A 20852-nucleotide genomic window follows, 5' to 3' on the forward strand; every position below is an offset into this window, starting at 1 on the left:
ACTTAGCTCACTTGACCACCAAGATCTGAATGTAGACTTCTATGCTTCTGTACACTTTCATTGACATATATCAAACCACATACTAGGTAAATGCATACATAAGAAGACCTTGCTGTCATAAAGCTTTCGAGTATGATAATTGTACTCAGACTCAATTATCAACCAATCAAAATACTGGATTTTATGATTTGATCACATATTCTGTAATCTGATTACTGAGTAAAGTATTATGACTAAGGACCCTGTGCTCTCAATAAAAAAAAAAAAAAGAATACAAAACTTATGCTTAAAAGGCTAATCCAGTTTTTGGACTAGTTTATTTCTGAGTACAATCAACATGCTCCAAAGTTTTATGATCGCAAGGCAAGACATTTGTTGGTAAATTAAAACAGACAATTGATTCTATGAAATAGTAAAACTTACCTTTGACAAGACTTGACAATATACAGAAAACAACCAAGTAACAGTGTCATCCACAGATTTATTGTCATCAGGTTCATAAGTTACCATGACAACTGATCTCTTAGATACAAATCTCTCGATCATTCCCTGTAGATAAAATAAAAGCACTTTTATAAACTATAAAAAGATTGATAAAAACGTTTTCCTTCATAGTAAAAATGTAGTTATTTCAAAAAACATTTCATGTCTGGCAAATACTCTGGGGGGCCACTTCCTATATACAAGGTGATATGACGTGCCACTTGAAAAGGTTGCATTTTCCCGCTTGAAAATATGTGAATAGGTTGGGAAAACTAACAGAAACATATGAGAATGTCAATAAAGTTCCCATTACGTGTTATATGGGAAGCCCTGCAAGTGTTTTGATCTACAAATTTTTCCCTTTTTGACACTTTGGTACCTAATCAACTTTTCCAACACACTACACAAAACCCAACCAAAATAGGAAACGGTTACATTTTTACTTACGTTATATATGAAAAGGTATATATTTTAAAATCTTAATTAAATGAAAATATGAAAATAATAAAAATATATATTACAAAAAAAAATATTAAATGAAAAGGGTGGGGTTACAGATCTAGAACACCATCATCTCTTATCAATTTTAAAAGTACTTGAGGACAAATACCATATAAAATTTCACAAGCTATGATTTAAAGGCTTTACAGTTGATTACAGGGAGCGTGTAGGTAAAGGTGATATCTTTGGTTAGTTTGCTTGCTAGCTGAACCGTGAAGTCATTGTTAGGTTAGGTGAACTGCCCTTCTTTAAGAGTAGATTAGTATGACAGATAACCAATCTATCTGTATGTAGGACTAGGCTAATTCGAAAGGAGGGTAGTATACCTAACCTAATGATGACTTCACTCTTAAGCTAACAAGCAAACAAACCAAAGATATCACCTTCACCTACACCAAAGATATTAACTTTACCTTCACACTCAATGCAATGGGCTGTAGTCTTTACTAACCTCTTCAAATTCAATGATATTAGCTGTAATGTCTGTTTTGTCAAATTTAAATCCCTCTTTAAATGACACAGGTAAATTACTTGTCTCACTCGAAAACAATGGCATCATACTACTTGTAGAATTCTCTGGACGAATGACACAAACTTTAATTATATTCTTATTGTCTGGCTTCTTAAAAGATGGTTCTACAAATGAAAATGTAACACATGTTTGACTATAATTAGACCACATCATAAAACTTCATATATTTATTGAATGTAAAAGACTTTTTTTGACATATTAGACAATTCAAGCTGACATGACATTTAACAATAGAAAGATTTAAAACAAGAATGTGTCCATAGTACACAGATGCCCCATCCACACTATCATTTTCTATATGTTAAGTTGACCATAAAAATGGGGTAAAAATTTTGGCATTAAAATTAGAAAGATCATGTCATAGGGAACATTAAAGGGGCATAAAAAAACAACCAAAAACACTCAATATTTTATACTGGATTTAACTAAAAAGAATAAAACTAGGAAAAGAGAAAGAGACCGCTTGAAAGTACTCTGTAAATTTTCCCAAAGAACAGTTCTTTCTTCATGTACAATGAATCTAATTGAGATACTGCAGATTCATCTATTATTTATGGTACTAAAAAATAGATTTTAATTGATTTTGTTGTGTTTTAACTCCACTTTTAAGCATCGCATTTAGGCTATTTCATGACCAGTTTTTATTGGTAGAGGTAGCCAGAGTGCTCTGAGAAAATCACCAACCTTCGATAGGAAAACTGACAATCCTAGTAAATTAAGATTGGAGTCGTGTGCACCCACACGAGCAGGGTTCACAATCACAACCTCAGTATTGAATAGCTAGTGAATACAGTAGTAACTACTTTGATCACTCGGCCACAGAGGCCCCTCTAAAATATAGAAGCATAAAGTAGAATATTAACACAAGGTGGTGTATACCTTTCATTTTATCTAAGCCTCCATACTGTTGTACAAATCCATCACTAGGAGAAACGAGTGGACATCCAGCGGTATCAACCTCTTTACCAACAATCTGGCTTGGTAGGATCATTACTCCCGTGGCAGTTAGATCTACAGACTTCAGGTCCCAACAGTTCTCTAACAGATTGTATACACCCGTCTCTGTCACTTTAATACATCCTGCTAACGAAACCTGTGGAAAAAATGTATGTAAAGATAGAAAAAAAGGTATTATTATTTGAGTCCCCAACAGTTCTCTAACAGATTGTATACACCTGTCTCTGTCACTTTTATACATCCTGCTAATGAAACCTGTGGAAAAAATATAACAGGATAAACAGATGGTATTATGATTGAGGTCCCAACAGTTCTCTAACAAATTGTATACACCCGTCTCTGTCACTTTTATACATCCTGCTAATGAAACCTGTGGAAAAAATATATAAAGATAAACAGATGGTATTATGATTTATTGATGGTGTTTAACACCCCTTTCAGTACTATTGGCGATATATTGGTGGTTAGTTTTGATTGGTGGAGAAAATCACCTGTATACTGTGGGTTGCAAGCATCTTTCACTAGTCAAAATTGAAATATCATTGATATACATGTACTTTAAAAAAATATCTTATGAATAAATGTTGTATAGTACTTTATATAACTGGTGGTGTTTAATGACCTACATTGGCTGGTAAGCCCTTGCATGGTCAGAACTTTACATCAAAAAGGCAGATATTCCTTGTAAAAAAAAAGTTAAAGTCAGTTACAATTTTCATATTGTAAAATTTAATAATAAAAAAAGTTTCAATGTGCCCTGTATTGCACATATTTTATTGGTTTTTTTTAAACTTTCTAAGCAGATGTTAGTGAAATGAAGCCTTGAGTGTGCTTACAATGCAATTTTCAATTATATCAATATTTCCAAAGCCATGACTCTTTTAAATCTAGTTGATTACACTGATTTTTGAACTTGTCCAACACATTAATAATATAAATCTATAACAAAAGTTTATAAAAGTTTCATAAAAATTTGGCATGAAAATACATGAGACAATTTACATTGCAACTTTCCATACAATTAATATTTCAAAGGGTCATAACTCTCTTCAAAGCCTTATAGGTTGCATTTGAAACCAAATTAAAACATTTGATATAATTTTACCTCCTTCAGTTTAGGAAAGCATTGTGACATCCATTTTATTCCAACGTCTGTCAGCTGATTACATCCAGTGAGAACAATTCCGATAACAAACTTGTATCCTGGTACATCATTCTTTTCAAGGAGGCAACCAAAAACAGCATCAGTCAAGTGTTCTAAACCAGTCCAGTTTAAACGGACTGGTTCATTTTCCTTTACATCTTTCAATTTATTATACAAATCCTGCAAAGAAATGCATAATTGAAGAGAATTTTAAACCTTTATTTATCTGTCCAATAAATATTTCTGATAAAATTTATAAAAAAAACTTATTGTTATATATATATATCTTGATTCCTTCTTTAAGGGCATACGATACAGTTTTAAACCTATATTGAAATTTTGATGAAAATTTGCATATAGGCTATTTTTTACCTGATTAAACCAAATATGTAATAATTTAATTTTGGATGTAACACGTCTTCTGATTGGCTGATATTGTTTTGTTATCAGACCATAGACATAGTTTAGTCATGTGACCGTGACGTCATCAACGTTTTTTCATGGTTTTCTACGTTTTAGAATGGAATTAAGAATTAAATTATAAGAAATGACTGTAATATTTTTTCTGTCTATTTGAAATAACATAATAAATGTGGTGCACATTGTTTAATAACCCACTATGCACGTTATTCAGTGTGCACCACATTTTTTATGCTTATTTCTTCATAGACAGAAAAATATTACAGTCTTTCCTGAAATAAAATATATACCTTCATGTGCTACTGTTTAAGTAAAATGAGGTAGAAATTTCAGATATTTGCACAAAATTTGGTTTTGTGGAATGTAGTTTTCCTTTTGACAGAAATACATAACTTTTTTATTTTAAAAGATAAACACAAGCTGTTTTTGTTAAATTATCTGTAATTTCAGTTTTATAAAGATATTCTTTAAATTTATGCATTTTATTTTTACAAATAAATCATAGTTTTCAAATATTCATGAATGAAGAAAAAAACTTCATATTTTATGCTGTATATTTATCAAATTTTAAAAAAAATGCATTATTGACACTTTTTTGAAAATTGGTACATATAATCTTCATCTGTAATTAAACCAAATGTCATTTTAAACTAGAGGCTCTAAAGAGCCTGTGTCGCTCACCTTGGTCTATGTGAATATTAAACAATGGACACAGATGGATTCATGACAAAATTGTGTTTTGGTGATGGTGATGTGTTTGTAGATCTTACTTTACTAATCATTCTTGCTGCTTACAATTATCTCTACCTATAACAGTACTTTCTGTGGAAAATGTTATTGAAAATCTTCAAATTTTAAGAAAATTGTTAAAAATTGACTATGAAGGGCAATAACTCCTTAGGGGGTCAATTGACTATTTTGGTCACAGTGACTTATTTTTAGTTCTTACTTTGCTGTACATTATTGCTGTTTACAGTTTATCTCTATCTATAATAATATTCAAGATAACAAAAAAAAACAGCAAAATTTCCTCAAAATTACCAATTCAGGGGCAGCAACCTAACAACCGATTATCCGATTCATCTGAAAATTCCAGGGCAGATAGATCTTTACCTGATCAACAATTTTACTTCCTGTCAGATTTGCTCTTAATGCTTTGGTTTTTGAGTTATAAGCCAAAAACTGCATTTTACCCCTATGTTCTATTTTTAGCCATGGCGGCCATCTTGGTTGGTTGGCCGGGTCACCGGACACATTTTTTAAACTATATACCCCAATGATGATTATGGCCAAGTTTGGTTAAATTTGGCCCAGTAGTGCCAGAGAAGAAGATTTTTCTAAAAGATTACTAAGATTTACGAAAAATGGTTAAAAATAGACTATAAAGGGCAATAACTCCTAAAGCGGTCAACTGACCATTTTGGTCATGTTGACTTATTTGTAGATCTTACTTTGCTGAACATTATTGCTGTTTACAGTTTATCTCTATCTATAATAATATTCAAGATAATAACCAAAAACAGCAAAATTTCCTTAAAATTATCAATTCAGGGGCAGCAACCCAACAACGGGTTGTTCGATTCATCTGAAAATTTCAGGGCAGATAGATCTTGACCTGATCAACAATTTTACTTCCTGTCAGATTTGCTCTTAATGCTTTGGTTTTTGAGTTATAAGCCAAAAACTGCATTTTACCCCTATGTTCTATTTTTAGCCATGGCGGCCATCTTGGTTGGTTGGCCGGGTCACCGGACACATTTTTTAAACTATATACCCCAATGATGATTGTGGCCAAGTTTGGATTAATTTGTCCCAGTAGTTTCAGAGGAGAAGATTTTTGTAAAAGATAACTAAGATTTACGAAAAATGGTTAAAAATGGACTAAAAAGGGCAATAACTCCTAAAGTGGTCAACTGACCATTTTGGTCATGTCGACTTTTTTGTAGATCTTACTTTGCTGAACATTATTGCTGTTTACAGTTTATCTCTATCTATAATAATATTCAAGACAATAACCAAAAACAGCAAAATTTCCTTAAAATTATCAATTCAGGGGCAGCAACCCAACAACGGGTTGTCCGATTCATCTGAAAATTTCAGGGCAGATAGATCTTGACCTGATAAACAATTTTACCCCATGTCAGATTTGCTCTAAATGCTTTGGTTTTTGAGTTATAACCAAAAAACTGCATTTTACCCCTATGTTCTATTTTTAGCCATGGCGGCCATCTTGGTTGGTTGGCCGGGTCACGCCACACATTTTTAAACTAGTTACCCCAATGATGATTGTGGCCAAGTTTGGTGTAATTTGGCCCAGTAGTTTCAGAGGAGAAGATTTTTGTAAAAGTTAACGACGACGGACGACGACGACGGACGACGGACGACGACGGACGACGGACGACGGACGACGGACGCCGGACGCAAAGTGATGGGAAAAGCTCACTTGGCCCTTCGGGCCAGGTGAGCTAAAAAGTGGTGTCCATAAACTCTATTTCAAATTAAATCAGTTTGAATGATAAAAATAAGTCGAAAAATGCATCATTTCCCGATATGTCACAGTTTGATGTCGCGAACATAAAATTTTACGTAAGCAAATTCATTACCTCCCTTGTAACTGTATCGTATGACCTTAAAGCATTTAAGTTTCTTGTGTTTGAAATAAACTGCAAAAAACAGCTAAAATTATATTTCATTAGATTTTTGAATCAATATTACCGGTAGATCATTTGCTCCAGAAGATACTTTGCCAACTTAAAAATGTCCTTTTTTTTTACTTAATTTATATAATAACCCTGTAGAATATATGTTTCTGTTATAATGCCGTTTAGTTTTGCTCATTATCGATTATTGAAAGCTGTACAGTGACCTATAGTTGCTAAATTTTACATCATTTAGTCTCTTCAGGTCTCATTGCCAATCATACCAATTCTTCCTAAACGTCCAATGAAGTTCATGTTTTCTTTATGCTTGTATGCAGACTTTGTAAAAACCATGAAATGAAATATCAATGAAAAACACAATATTTTCCTAATCACAAAAATGTATGCCCTTATAAAAATGAATTATATTCCTGTATAAACCTTTATTGAAAGGCCAGTCAATAAGTTCATCTAATAAATATCTGTAATAATCAAATAATTATTCCTGGTAACAGTTTTTTACCTCAACAAATGCTATGTAGTTAGCAGATAAGCTCTTCCATTTGAAAACTGATTTCTCCAAAGTTTTCAGGGTCTTTTCTAATGATACAGATGATATTTTCTTTACAAGTTTTCCTTGGTTACTTGTATTAGCTCCAGTATAGTCATTTTCAATAGTCTTCACAGATTTTAAAGCTTTCCCAAAACTCAGAACATTTTCACTGGAATTAGTGTTAGACAGGTCACTGAAAAGTAATATCAAAAACATACTTATTAACATGTGTTAGCTTAAATCACTCTAGACTAATTAAAAATACACCATTTCAACAAGCAAAACTCAGTGATAAGATTTTTTCCTTCTGCCCAATTTGTTACTAATAATTACTAGTCCACCCAAATTATCTTTTCTTTAGCTTTTCAACCTTTCAGCACTGAGCATTCTAGATGCAGTTTAATGTCAGGTGTATTGGTTTAGATCAAGCTAGCAAATTTTGATTGGTAGCAGTTTTCTAGAATTGAATGAGTTGCAACAGTGATCCATGTGAAAAACCTCCATTTTCAATCTCAAAAACAAAAGGTTGACCAGAAAAATTCCTCACCAATCATGCCAATAGAAGTTGCAGTTTAACTTATAAATTTAAGCACTTTTTGGTTTAAATTTGTAATATTTTTCCCAAATTCAAAAACAATAATGTCAACTTATCATCCATAATGCTGCATTTGGGAGATTTGTGTAACAAACAGATTATCATATCTGATTTATCTAATCAAGTCAAAGGAAGTAATTTCATTGATATTAGCCTTTTTGACTTTTTTTGATTCGAGAGTCACTGATGAGTCTTTTGTAGACGAAACGCGCGTCTGGCATATATATAAAATTTAGTCCTGGTATCTATGATGAGTTTATGACAGGTCTGTGCAGTATTTAATTTTGGTTTAACATTAAAAGAAAGTTTTATTTGATGGAAGAAATTACACGTCAGGATAATATATATCCAATTTAAAACGGATAAATATCATTATTTTCCCTCTTTGCACCTCTGACCTTCTATTAAGTCACATAGTTACATTAGTTTTGATGACATTTTTAAGGCTCCAATTAGGGTGAAAAACATTTCCTGAATATATATACTGACATCCCTGTGTTGTAATATCCAATTACAAAACTCAACACATTTGTAATTCATAAATAAATATACAATATTGAGGTCAATGTCAGGAAAATATTAAACTTTTTTGTAAGAGACTGGGGAAGGGCGAGGTTCTTCCTGGGTCGTTCCCCAGTTTTGCGCCAAGTACAAAAAAGTTTATATTTTTATGACATGGACCTAATATTGTTTTTATACTGCAACTTAAATTAATTAAATGATAGCTTTTTTAATCGTAACACAAATGTCAAACTTATTTTCATCACTTAATGGACGTCTGATTGTGGAGAAAGTGTTCTATGATGAAATTGACATTATACAAAATATAGCTATGTTACTATAATTAAGAATTGAATGCTTCTTTTTGCAACTTCATTCGGGTGTAAAAGCATTGACTTAAGTTTTGTATTAATCGAGAAAGCGCTTCATTCTAAATGTGCGCACAGTCAACACTTTTACAACAATATGAAGTTACAAAAAGAAGCATTCGATAATCATGATACTTAGGCCACACCAATTTAATTTCTTGTTCTACGGATTTTTGGACTCCAAAATTTGGGGCGAGCGAGCGATTTGAAAATTTTAATAAAAAAATATTTTATTTGCAAATTTTTGAGGCGAAGCTTGAAAAGTAAAGGCGAGCGATTATAATTTTTTTTTGTAAACATTAAATAGTAGGGTTTGACAATATTAAAGTTCGATTTATCACTTGTACTTTGACATTTCTTTAATTTCTGAAGTATTTTTTCCCTGTTCACCAAGAAATAATTAAATCTGGTCTATGTATGTGTGACTGACAATGAGACAATTCTCCTTCCAAGTCATAATCAGTAACCCCTTAATGTTATAAATATCCCTTTTACATGTTTTATGAGGGATCAATATAAGTTATATATTTGTTTGTACAAAAGGCTCATATTTTCTCAAAGAACTATATGTCTATCTGGTATTAAATGGTCACAAAATGTCCAAGAATTTTGTAATATTCCTGGACTTTAACCATGTTTAATTAACACATTTACTTTAACAGTTTAATATTATTCAAAATAAGTGGACCCCTCTTTTAGAAAAAAAGTTGTTTAAAATATGATGTAACTCTCCTCTTTTTGAGTACAAAATTCTAAGTTTTCAAAGGTTTTGTATAGAAGAACTATACAAATCCTTGGTATTTCTATTTTCTTTTCTACATCAGTAAAATGACCCCTTGCCTGAGGGAGGGTTGTTCTCAACCTGATGATAACTAACACAGGTCAACGTACAGCCTTTTACACAGGGCTTTGATACAGACCAAACAACAGGCTATAAAGGACCCCAAAATTATTAGCGTACACAATTCGAACAGGAAAACCAACGATCTAATTTATATATCATGTATATCCAAACGGGAAAATACCAATGAACAACATCAACAAACGATAACTGCTGAATGTCAGGCCCCTCAATCAATAAGGACAGGCGCATAAACATGCAGCGGCTATGGATAGTTTTGTTTCGCCAGCATACAATATAATTGCAGTTGAAGGCAAATCCTTCAGAAGTTCTTTGTATTTTATTCTAACAACGAACATTTTTTGATAGGGAATATAAGTAAGGGGGAAAGTAACCAATTTGTTGTTCTTTACATATTTCCGCTGTTTAAATTTATTTCGGAGCACTCTGCTTTGGATAAATAGGTTTCATGCTGAAACAAATATTCTCACAGATATTTACAAAGTGTGGTGGGGTGCTTTTATGTTTAAAATCGTTATATACAGGTTAGACTGTGATTTAAAAACAAATGTTGATATCTTTTTATAATATTTACAGAAAAAACGGTGCGGGAAATGGACATGATTACATTTCCGGATGCGGGACGTGGGAATATAAAAAAAATAAAAAAATTATGTTTTGAAAAAAATAGGTGCGGGCGGGTCCGTCGAACAAGGAATCAAATTGGTGTGGCCTTATAATTACATTTTTTAGCTAGGATCATGAAAACATGATTTATATCAAGTTTTTATTTAATTTACATGTGCACTTTATTGTGTAATGAAGTTGCTGAAGGAATAACGTGAGATTGCAGTGTAGCCAATTAGAATAACGTATTATAATGAAACATAAGGAAATAATCACAACTAGTTGCAGTATAAATATTCATATTGATGTCATGACAAAGCTGTCACATACTGCCACCAGAATTTATTATGTAAGTAAAATTTAAAAGACCATCCACCTTTAAAGCTATGGGCATGTTCCTGAAGTAAGTATCAAACTACTAAAACCTTTTTTAAATAAATATTATCCAGTTGATGTGTTTAAGAAGAATATTTCACAAGTAATTTTTTCTTATTCAAGGTTTTAATATATCTCATTTTATCATTCCTGTTTGAATGGTTTTACATAATACACTAGTCATTTTTGGGGCTTTTTACAGCTTGCTGTATGGTTTGAGTCAAGGCTCTGTGTTGACCTTAAATGGTTTACTTTTAGATACTGTAACTTGGATGGACAGTTGTTTTGTTGGCACTCATACCAAATCTTCTAATACCTTTACACAAATTACTGTTTTTTTTCTCTATACCAGGTCCAGATTTGATGCAAGAAAAATATATATATAAATCTATATCTATTTTAGTTTTCAAAATAATAGACAAAAATGCAAAACAATCTTCGGAAAAATAGTCATTACAGGATACATCTTATTTCTGTTTATTTTTTAAATTGTAAATCAAATACAAAAATCATAAATTAAGTTCATTTTTAAAATTAACATTTTTTTTCATATATTTTTTATCATTTACATTCTTTAAATGATGTTTTAATGAATCTGACAACGTTTAAAGGTTTCTTTAAAATAGTTAAGTGCAACCTCACAACCAATCTAATCGCAACAGAACTTATCTGTCTTAAGGAAAATGAGATATATATAAAGAAAATAAATGCCATTTGCATAATAAATAATGGATACAAAAAAGGAAAACGCATCATAAACCAAATGCAATAAAGTCATTAGAAGCTTTTTTCAAGCAAAAACTAAAATTTTTCTCCACAGCTCTGAGAGACTTTTTTAATGTTACTGACAATTTATTCTGTTCATCTACTCCTGGTATACTTGTTTCAGCTGAATTAGCTGCGTTATGTTCGAGTTGAATGTTTTTGAATGTATTCCAAGCTTTTCCAAAGCTCAGACCATTTTCACTAGAATCAGTGTCGGATCTGTGCATAAAAAATGTAAATTATGACTGCAAGATTATTTTTCTTTCATTCATGAAAACACTTTTGAACAAGAAATGATTATTATACAGAAAACATTAAACATGACCCCTCCATATTATCCAGTGTAACTAGCTTTTCAAATCTCATGCAAAAAAAAACACATTGTTACTCCTAAAACAATGTGCATGTAACTAGAAAAAATACTCAATTATCAACACATGTTTACAACTGATAAAGATAGTGGAAGAAAGTAATAAATAATGAGAAATCCAAAACAGACTTGTTGTTTGTTGATGTGGTCCATAAGTGTTTCTAGTTTTCTTGCTTTTATATAGATAATGAAGCGTTTATCATGTTTGTTTTCATGTTTGATTGGTTTTCCACTAATGATTTTTAAGGGTCCTTAATTAAGCTTGCTGTTCAAAGTGAGGCTCCATGTTTAATACCTTAATTTGAGCTCTAATGGTTTACTTTTACAAATTAATACTTGAATGGAGACTTGTCTCATTAGCACTTATGCCACATCTTCTTATATCTATTGTTACTCCTAGAAACAATGTACATGCAACAATTAAGAAGAAAATATTCAATTATCAGCACATTTTTACAATGGGAGGAAGTATTAAATATTGAGGAAATTAATCCGAAACAGACATAAAGGGAAACTTTAAACAACCAACAATCAGTCATTCAGACATGTAGAGTAAGATCCTGTATTGTTGGCTATTCTTTTCACTTGCAAAGCTTAATAATTACTGAAACAGGTTCTTACCAACTTAATCAATTAGATAATACTTCATTATGTATATTGCTATCATTACTTTATATTATTAAGCAGTTAGCGATGAAACATTAGACATGGAAACATTAATGTTATTACTGATGCCATATGTGGTATGGATTTTCCCCTCATTGTTAAAGGCTGTAATTTGTAAACTATAGTTGTTCATTTCTATGTCATTTGGTGTGTTAAGGAGAGTTGTCTCATTGGCAATCATACCACATCTTCTTATTTTTCATATAAATGAATGGATGAATAAAACAATTAATTTACTATGTATGCAAGGTACCCAGAATCATGTGGTAGTATATAGAATTAAGGGCAGTCATTTCTGAAAAAAAGAACTGGTATATTGAGTTATTGACTGATAAGCCAACCTGAGGTCTCTATTGTTCTTTGAGAAATACCTAAAAAAGAGTATATATAATCTGCCATCTGCCATTTGGCCCAGTATTTGTTACAATATTTAACTGTTTAAAGTGTGTCTTACAAGTAAATGTGTTATACAACACATAACATTTGCATGATTTGTAATATAATTCCTTTGGTCACAGACAAACCCCAGGAAATTAATATCTAAATATATATCCTAATGTATGTTAAAAACATTATTGAATAGATGTAGGGTAAATGTAAATGACACAGCCACAAAACTTACATTATGGGATATAACTCTACTTACACATTTCCAAATTTACCAAAAGCTTTCCCTCCTTTTTTCTTCCCACCAAACTTCTTTGACATTTTCTCTATTTCTTCTTCTTTATTTCAAAACAATTTGCTGTATAATCAGTTCATTTCAATGCTCTCCAGATTCTTCACATCCTGAAAGTATACAAAAAATCAATGTAAGACTTTAAAAGTGGTTAAATAGCTTAAAACAAGAATATGTTTACAATTTCATTCTTCATAAACATGATAAAGACTACACCTAAACCAAAGTAATGAAAGAAGACAAGTATGCTCTCATTCAGTCGAGAGTTTCAAACCCAATCTCCAACACTGTCATACCTGCCAACTGTCACCATTAGCATACATTTTAAATAAATATGTTTCAAGATAATGTATTCTTAACTTCATGATAAATTACCTTAAACCAAAACTTTAACTCAATATGGGCCTGGGATGGAAGTAAAAGAATTCAAGCATCAACACATTGTAATTATTAGAAACAGAGATGGTCCATATATATAATTTCAGTTTGTGTTCCTTCAAATAATAAACTTTTGTATGTTGGGTTGATGTTCAAAATGATGTTTAGACGAGTTGTATATATACAGAATGTACACAGCCATGTATCACCATCACTGCTGGTGATCCAATGGATAAATCTGTTATAAAGTTGTCACTGGTTCAGACGTACTTATAAATATAATTATTTCTGTGACTGTTTCTTACATTAATTTGTAGGATCCTTTACTATAGATAATTTAGCTGATCTGTAAAAATAACATCTCCATGCCATATATATCATGTACTGTAGTACAACGCTATATTAAAACTGACGTGGAAAGGTAACACCTGGGCACTTAAAGCTTCGATTATTATGAAGCCCAGGTGGTGGTGTGGTCTAGCCGGACGGCTACAGTGCAGGCGATTTTGTGTCACGATATCTCAGTAGCATGGGTTCGAATCCTGGTAAGGGAAGAACAAAAAATTTGTGAAAGCAAATTTACAGATCTAACATTGTTGGGTTGATGTTTAGACGAGTTGTATCTATCTATCTATATATATATATATATATATAATTTTATATGTAACCAATTTATTATAGAAAAAATTGAGAATGCAAAAGGGGAATGGTGTCAGCATGTTTTTAGAATTCTTATATTTCAGTATTTTGTTAAGATATTAAATGATAGCTTTAGGAATCATTTACTTGATAAATTCTTAATATAAATTTTCACAATATTATAAAGTTATTTATTATTTAATCCCCTGAGGGTTAAATGACATCTAGAATTAAGGATTTGGGAAGTGTTAGTTACATTTGTAGTGTGACAATGTAGTACAAAGGTTTTTTTTACTTATATTTAATTTCAATTATATTATGAAAATAGATAAAGTAGTATTATTATGTAAAGTAAAGATATTGAGTATATTATGTATTGACCTAGGTTAAAGACAATTAACGAAAGACTTATTTCACAAAAGTAGAGTTAGACAAAAAAGTCTGTGGTCAAATCGGAAGGTTTTCAGTAATTAAAAGAATTGTTCTTATAGCACATCTTTAGCCTACGTGTGTTTAATTCTTTACTATCTGTTTATAGATGAATATGTAAAGCAAAATATTGTCCTATGAAATGTTGTCCACCAAGACAATAATTTTTTATTTCATGACCATGTATCGTGAAATATTGTCCTTATCTATGAAAATATATCCAAAGAAGGACAATTTTTCATTGTGAAATTACATCTGTATAAAGACAATATTTGACAGCTGAATACTATGAAAAGCTGTCCTAATAAAGGGAGGTAATATTTTGTTGTATTGAGACAATATTTCATAGACAGATTGTCATGAAACTTTGTCTCATGAAGGGGAGGTTATCAGCATAATATCATGTTGGATTATGATATCATAAAAGTGTAAAATTTGATTGACAATAACAAATAAACACAAATTGATAACATGATACAGGTAAAAATAGAAAACTATAAGGAATTATACTTTCGAATATCTTAGTAAAAAAGTTGTATCAGAAAGTATTTCTGAAAATCAGAAAAGACTAATACATGTAATAGTATACTAAATAAATCAAAAAAATGCTAAGTCATTTTGTTTACACAATAATGAAATTAATTCCAAATGTTTTGACTAGAAGTGTTCTCCCCAGGGCCTTTTAGCATCAAGGTAATGTGATACTACAATCTTAAATGTGATGCTATCTGAAGTGGTTTTCTTATAAATTATGTTATGGATGTGATGCTATAATTTTTAGAAACAAGATGTTATTTCAATTTCCCCTGTTTACCAGGATGCTAAATGAAATATTTGGGGAAAACACTGACAAGAAAACAAATGATGTTACAAAAAACCTTGAAGTTCATGAACGTTAAACTTGATAGAGATACCAAAACTTGCTTTATAAAATGATTTCACTTTCAGTAATTTAAATTTTGAAATGTGCATGCTGCATGCTTGTGTAAGGTTTTTAATTTGAAATAATTTGATTGAGTATTGTTTTCATGGGTGATGGATAATAGTATTTCATAGTGAACATATTGTCCTCCGTCAAATATTGTCTGTTGGACAAAATTTAATAAAAAATACTGACCATGGACACTACTTCATACATGATAGTGTAATACTATTGTCATTATCAGGACAGAATTTCATGGTGAAATATTGTCCATTTGGAGGTGACAAAATTTCATAAGGCTAACTGTATACATATCACAGGCACTACGTTGATAGTTGGCCTTCCAATGGATAGAAACAAGTGCCTGTGATACATGTTACATAACACTTACAGGAAGCATGCATTTCGTGTTTACTTTACATGTGCAATATATGACAGTGGTTTAAAAAGTTTAAATAGATGTTAAATACCTCACAAACCCAGTATGTTGCATGTCTTGTAATTAATTATTACCTATTTAACATAATATTCGACTATTGTTTTTATTCGTTTGGGTTGTTGGTAAGATAAACTACAATAAGCTCCGGAATAAAACCGGTAATATTTCCGGAATAGCTTTTGTATTAGAATAAAAGAAACTTACTTTACCATTTGAGCGTGATTTAGATTACAACTTTCTTTTAACACCACAAATAAAATCAAATCGTCAAAAAATAAGCAAAACTAAGTAAAAAAAAAAGACTCCGTTAAACAATTATTGGTACTGAAAGCTCATTACACTGATGGATCCAGAACTTGATTTTCATACTGAGTGGGGGCCCAATGACTGCCTAAGAGGGGTCCGCTCCAGTCTCGCTTCAGTGATTCCCTATATAAGCTCCGTGGGCCCCCTTAATCCGCCTCTGCTTTATGTTCGGTTTAGTGTGCGGGTAAGTTGAGGTGGGGGAGCTTTTTGCTCCCCGGGTCAAACGATGTAACATATAAAATCCAAACTTGATTGTGGGAGCTACACACTTCAACAGAGCAAAATTAAGTTGATCCTCTGCAAGACTAATTATCATTTGTCAACTACTTTTTAGTATGCAAAATTATGAACTACGAAGATCGACATCAGTGGAACTCTGTTTGATGAAATATTCCGGCATTTCTGCGTAACAACTTGCTTTGTAAAATTAATTAATTACATTTCTTGTCAAACAACAACATGTACATTATGATCCAGAGCTGATATGCATAAAACCAATTACGTTGAGATATCCAATCGTACATAGTACTAACTTATCGTAGGTCATGTAGAAAAATATGTCCATCCAGAAAAAAATCTTAACTGTAGACCTGGAAGAAAGTATATATTTAATTTGATTTTGATTTTTGGAATTTTAACGCCACTTTTAAGCACTGCATTTAGGCTATTTCGTGGCGGCCAATTTTTATTGCTGGACGGCAAGCAGGAGTGCCGGGAGAAAACAAGGAGTGAAGTAGAAAATAGTAATGTGATATGGACATGATATATATATGTGATGACATTTAATAATTTAAGTTGCAGTCCCATCGAAAATACGATTTATAACTTTATAGATAAAATGTCGGTGGCTGGTGGGGTATGTACAGTGTACAAAGCATTGGTTCAATATCTTTATCCAACTGATTTTTATAAGCGCACTGTTTGTGGTGTCCGAGAATATTCATACGGTGACAATATTCATAAGGATTCAGTACAGTGCCAGTGGTTCATCATTGTTCATCTCACCGGATAGAGGTGGCAAATACAGGATAGGTACAGTTTTCCGTTGATTAGGTGAATAATGGGGCGAATAAATTTAACATCAACTTTTCAAAAAATAATCTTGTTCCTGTATTTTGTTTCATTTTTGCCAGTTAAATATCCATCAGTAGATTTTATACGTTCGGGGTTAATATCGGGTTTGTGCTCACTTTTTACAACATATTTTTTCATCGACACACCCCAAAAAAACAAGAGTTGAATATAATCTTTTGACATTCATAATGTTCATCATTTTATTTTCAAATTTACATTACACAACTTGGCTTTCTGTAACTTTGGCTTATAATATCATTGTACGAATGCTATGATAACCACTATGTGTAGAAAATAAGACATTTCTGAAAGAGGCTCAGTATCATTATGTTGATGTCAATAAGTTCTAAATTGTCTTCTTATTTCTAAAATATCAGTTTCCCATATCTGGTACATCATTTTTATAATATCGTATTCATGTACTACTCCAAATTTCTCATATCTAGACTTAACACGAATTCAAAGCAGCAGGGGTATAGGTGGTAGGTGGTTAAGGGTGTAATGAAAGTGTGAAAGGTTGAGAAAGGGAGAGAGGAAAATAGAATGATGGAAAGGTTAAGGGTATATGATTGTGAGTGGAATGTAGATAGGGAGTGAATCTGTGAGAGAATGTGATTTCATTATATAGTAAGGGTAGGATGTACTGGTCTAATGGGAGTGCAGTTTCTGTTTTGTCTCATGACTAGTTTCTGTTTCTTCATCAATCTAATAACTTTAATATTGAAATTGCTACCGGCTAAAAGTTCACAGGTTTCTGCTTATATATAAACATTGTATTACACTTCTCAGTGTCTAAATATATAGTTGTAGCTTTTCGTCAATTTATGCAACATCTTAACATATGTACCACAACTCTTTCGAAATGACACCAGTATGACTAGGTTGTGCTACTCCAAAGTGTTTTCTTTGAATAGCGAGAAATGTTCTTTTCTTTTCATAATCTGACTTGGAGTTGCATATTTAGCTGTTATGTAACTTTTTTTTATCATTTCCAGGCTGATCATGCATGATTATGTACAAATTTCAGAACAGCTTGGATATGTATATAACTGTTGTTCAATCACTGTTGTTTTCAGAATACGGAACGGATGATTAATCGATACACAGATGACTAATGATCTGAACTAATTCTGTAACCGTTGTCCTTTAGTAGTTGGATACTATATATTTATGATACATATGGCGAATTTAAGCCAGTCTATGTAAAATTGAGAATGGAAATGGGGAATGTGCCAAAGAGACAACAACCCGACCATAGAGCACACAACAGCAGAAGGTCACCAACAGGTCTTCAATGCAATGAGAAATTCTCGCACCCGGAGGCGTCCTTCAGCTGGCCCCTAAACAAATATATACTGGTTCAGTGATAATGAACACCATACTAAACTCCAAATTGTACACAAGAAACTAAAAGTTAAAATAATACAAGACTAACAAAGGCCAGAGGCTTCTGACTTGGGACAGGCGCAAACATATGTGTTTAGGGTTCACAGATGCTATACTTCCTTTTTAGGTGTAGAAACGTCCCCTATCATACGTATCTGCTAATACTTGTACGATCTGATTGCGTACGCTCAGTGGGCCTAAGCATAATTGCTCATTCTGACTACATTTTTTGTAAGTGTAATGGCAAGGTAAACACATATTTAAGACTCTGTCAAACCTGGTGGCTCAGTCTTCCCAATTAACATAGCATAGTGGCTCAATCTAACCAAATGCAGTGGCTAGGTAAGAAACATTTATAAAAAATTAATTTGGAAATAGAGATCACTAGAGGCTCCCAGGAGCCTGTGTCGCTCAGACTGATATTTTTATTTAAAATTGATGCATGAAATAATGCAACCGTTATGTTGTTTATTCTTTAGTTTTCTTTGTTGTGTGATGTGCAATATTGTTTTTCTGTTTGTCTTTTTTTCATTTTTAGCCATTGCGTTGTCAGTTTATTTTCGATTTATGAGTTTGACTGTCCCTCTGGTATCTTTCGTCCCTCTTGTATACCTTAGCACTAGTTTCAGAGATCCAAGTCAAAAAACTGCATATTTTAGCCATGTTTGCCTTGTAGGTTAGCAGACAGGCCCCGCCCGGCAAGGCCGTAGCTACCCTTGAGGCAAGTGAGGCAATTGCCTCACTAAACTTTCGACACTGATTATTTTTTATACATATATATAATAGTCATTTGTTGTTCTGTCTCGACCTTAATTTCTATATAACTTGTCATCATTCCTTTTAAAATATTCTTCCTGGATATAACTCAGCATCTCAACGGGTGATTTTTTTTTATTACATTAACCTAGTAATGATAATCATCATGGATCTCTAGTTAAAAACAGGCTCTTGCAGAAAAGGAAAAGCGACACTGAAGGTAAAGATGGAATAATTCTAGTAAACTAGATTTTTTGTGAACAGAGTCTGAGTATTGCATATAACTTCATTAGAACAATCCAAAAACGATAAGTAGACTGACAAATCAAGTACTGCTCTTCGGAAGGGGGCAGTCCTGTCTGCGTATTTATTTCTCCGTTTAACCAACGTTTGACAAATCAAGTCATCGCAAGGGGGCAGTCATGTCTGCGTATTCATTTCACGATTTTTAATCTTTCTCTTTACAGATAAATAAAATATAAATAATATGAAACATGCATGGATTAGTTTCTATCCATGTTTCTTTAACCTTAAAAATTGAAAGAATGTCCCATATTCCAATTTGATATTATTGAGGAATGGTAGAACCTTTAACACAGGATTTTGTTTTCTGATCGGGACTACGGAATTTCGTTTCTTTATATTCGGTGTTTCGGAATCGGATACCCCATACCCCTAACCCCTAAATTTATAGATTCTAGAACTAAAATACCACCAACTATTTCCAGAAATAATTTGAAATTATGGACCTACATGTAAACGTCAAAAACTCCATTCCAATTCCCCTGTACCCATATTAGATAGAATCTCATATACATTTATCTTATCTCATTCTATCCCTAGTTTGTCTACTCTTTGTCAGCATAAAAGCGAGTTTAATATTTTGTAGCTGCAACTGTATGATGGTGCTTACAAGAAAGCTTAATTCCCTTTTGCAAACAAAACTGTTACTACCGATGCTGCTACCAAATTGCTGATGGAGAAGGAATTGGAAGAAGACATTGATCATTGTGTTGATGATAATGTGCTTCCTTTAGAAACAGACTGCCTGAAACGACTGAAAACTTGGAAAAGAGCATGCATGAGTGGCGAGAGATTGTGCGGGCTTGCCATGTTCATCGCGATAAGGATATCAGCAGACCAAATTATGATTCTGAAACGATTTGACTGAACCGGCCATAGAAAAATTTGGCAAACTCTACTGAATCGATGTTTGTTCTATGTTCTGGCAGCAGACTCAAATCAGTGATATTTGGATGATTATCTTACATATAAATTTAAATAAAGTTGACTTGTTAAAAATTTGGTGTTAGTAAAAGTCTTAAAATATAAAAAAAATTATATAAAAAGTGTCCAAATTCAAAACATCATCAAACTCTCTAAAAATGCCTAGAATGCAGGATTTTGCACCATTCATTTCATACCCTCAAAAAAAAATTTTCGCCTCGCTTCGCCTCGCTTCGCTCGGCTCAGTTATTTTGCCTCACTAAAATAAGATGCCTAGCTA

The 20852-nt window shown here is 32.3% G+C and overlaps 1 protein-coding gene across 1 annotated transcript in view; it reads right to left on the reverse strand.

Moving 5' to 3' along the window:
* Positions 1 to 15962, reverse strand: part of LOC139499893 (uncharacterized) — a 92216-nt gene extending 76254 nt beyond the window's left edge. Inside the window, exons 1-7 of the mRNA XM_071288522.1 lie at positions 15855 to 15962; positions 12984 to 13126; positions 7200 to 7422; positions 3579 to 3797; positions 2396 to 2609; positions 1436 to 1620; positions 424 to 549 (exon numbers count right to left, since the gene is read on the reverse strand). Of these exons, the coding sequence (XP_071144623.1) occupies positions 424 to 549; positions 1436 to 1620; positions 2396 to 2609; positions 3579 to 3797; positions 7200 to 7422; positions 12984 to 13045 (1029 nt within the window). The 5' untranslated portion in view covers positions 13046 to 13126; positions 15855 to 15962. The remainder of the gene's footprint in view (positions 1 to 423; positions 550 to 1435; positions 1621 to 2395; positions 2610 to 3578; positions 3798 to 7199; positions 7423 to 12983; positions 13127 to 15854) is intronic.
* Positions 15963 to 20852: the final 4890 nt, after the last annotated feature.

This window comes from Mytilus edulis, chromosome 13 (genome assembly GCF_963676685.1).
Source record: "Mytilus edulis chromosome 13, xbMytEdul2.2, whole genome shotgun sequence".
NCBI classification, from domain to species: domain Eukaryota; kingdom Metazoa; phylum Mollusca; class Bivalvia; order Mytilida; family Mytilidae; genus Mytilus; species Mytilus edulis.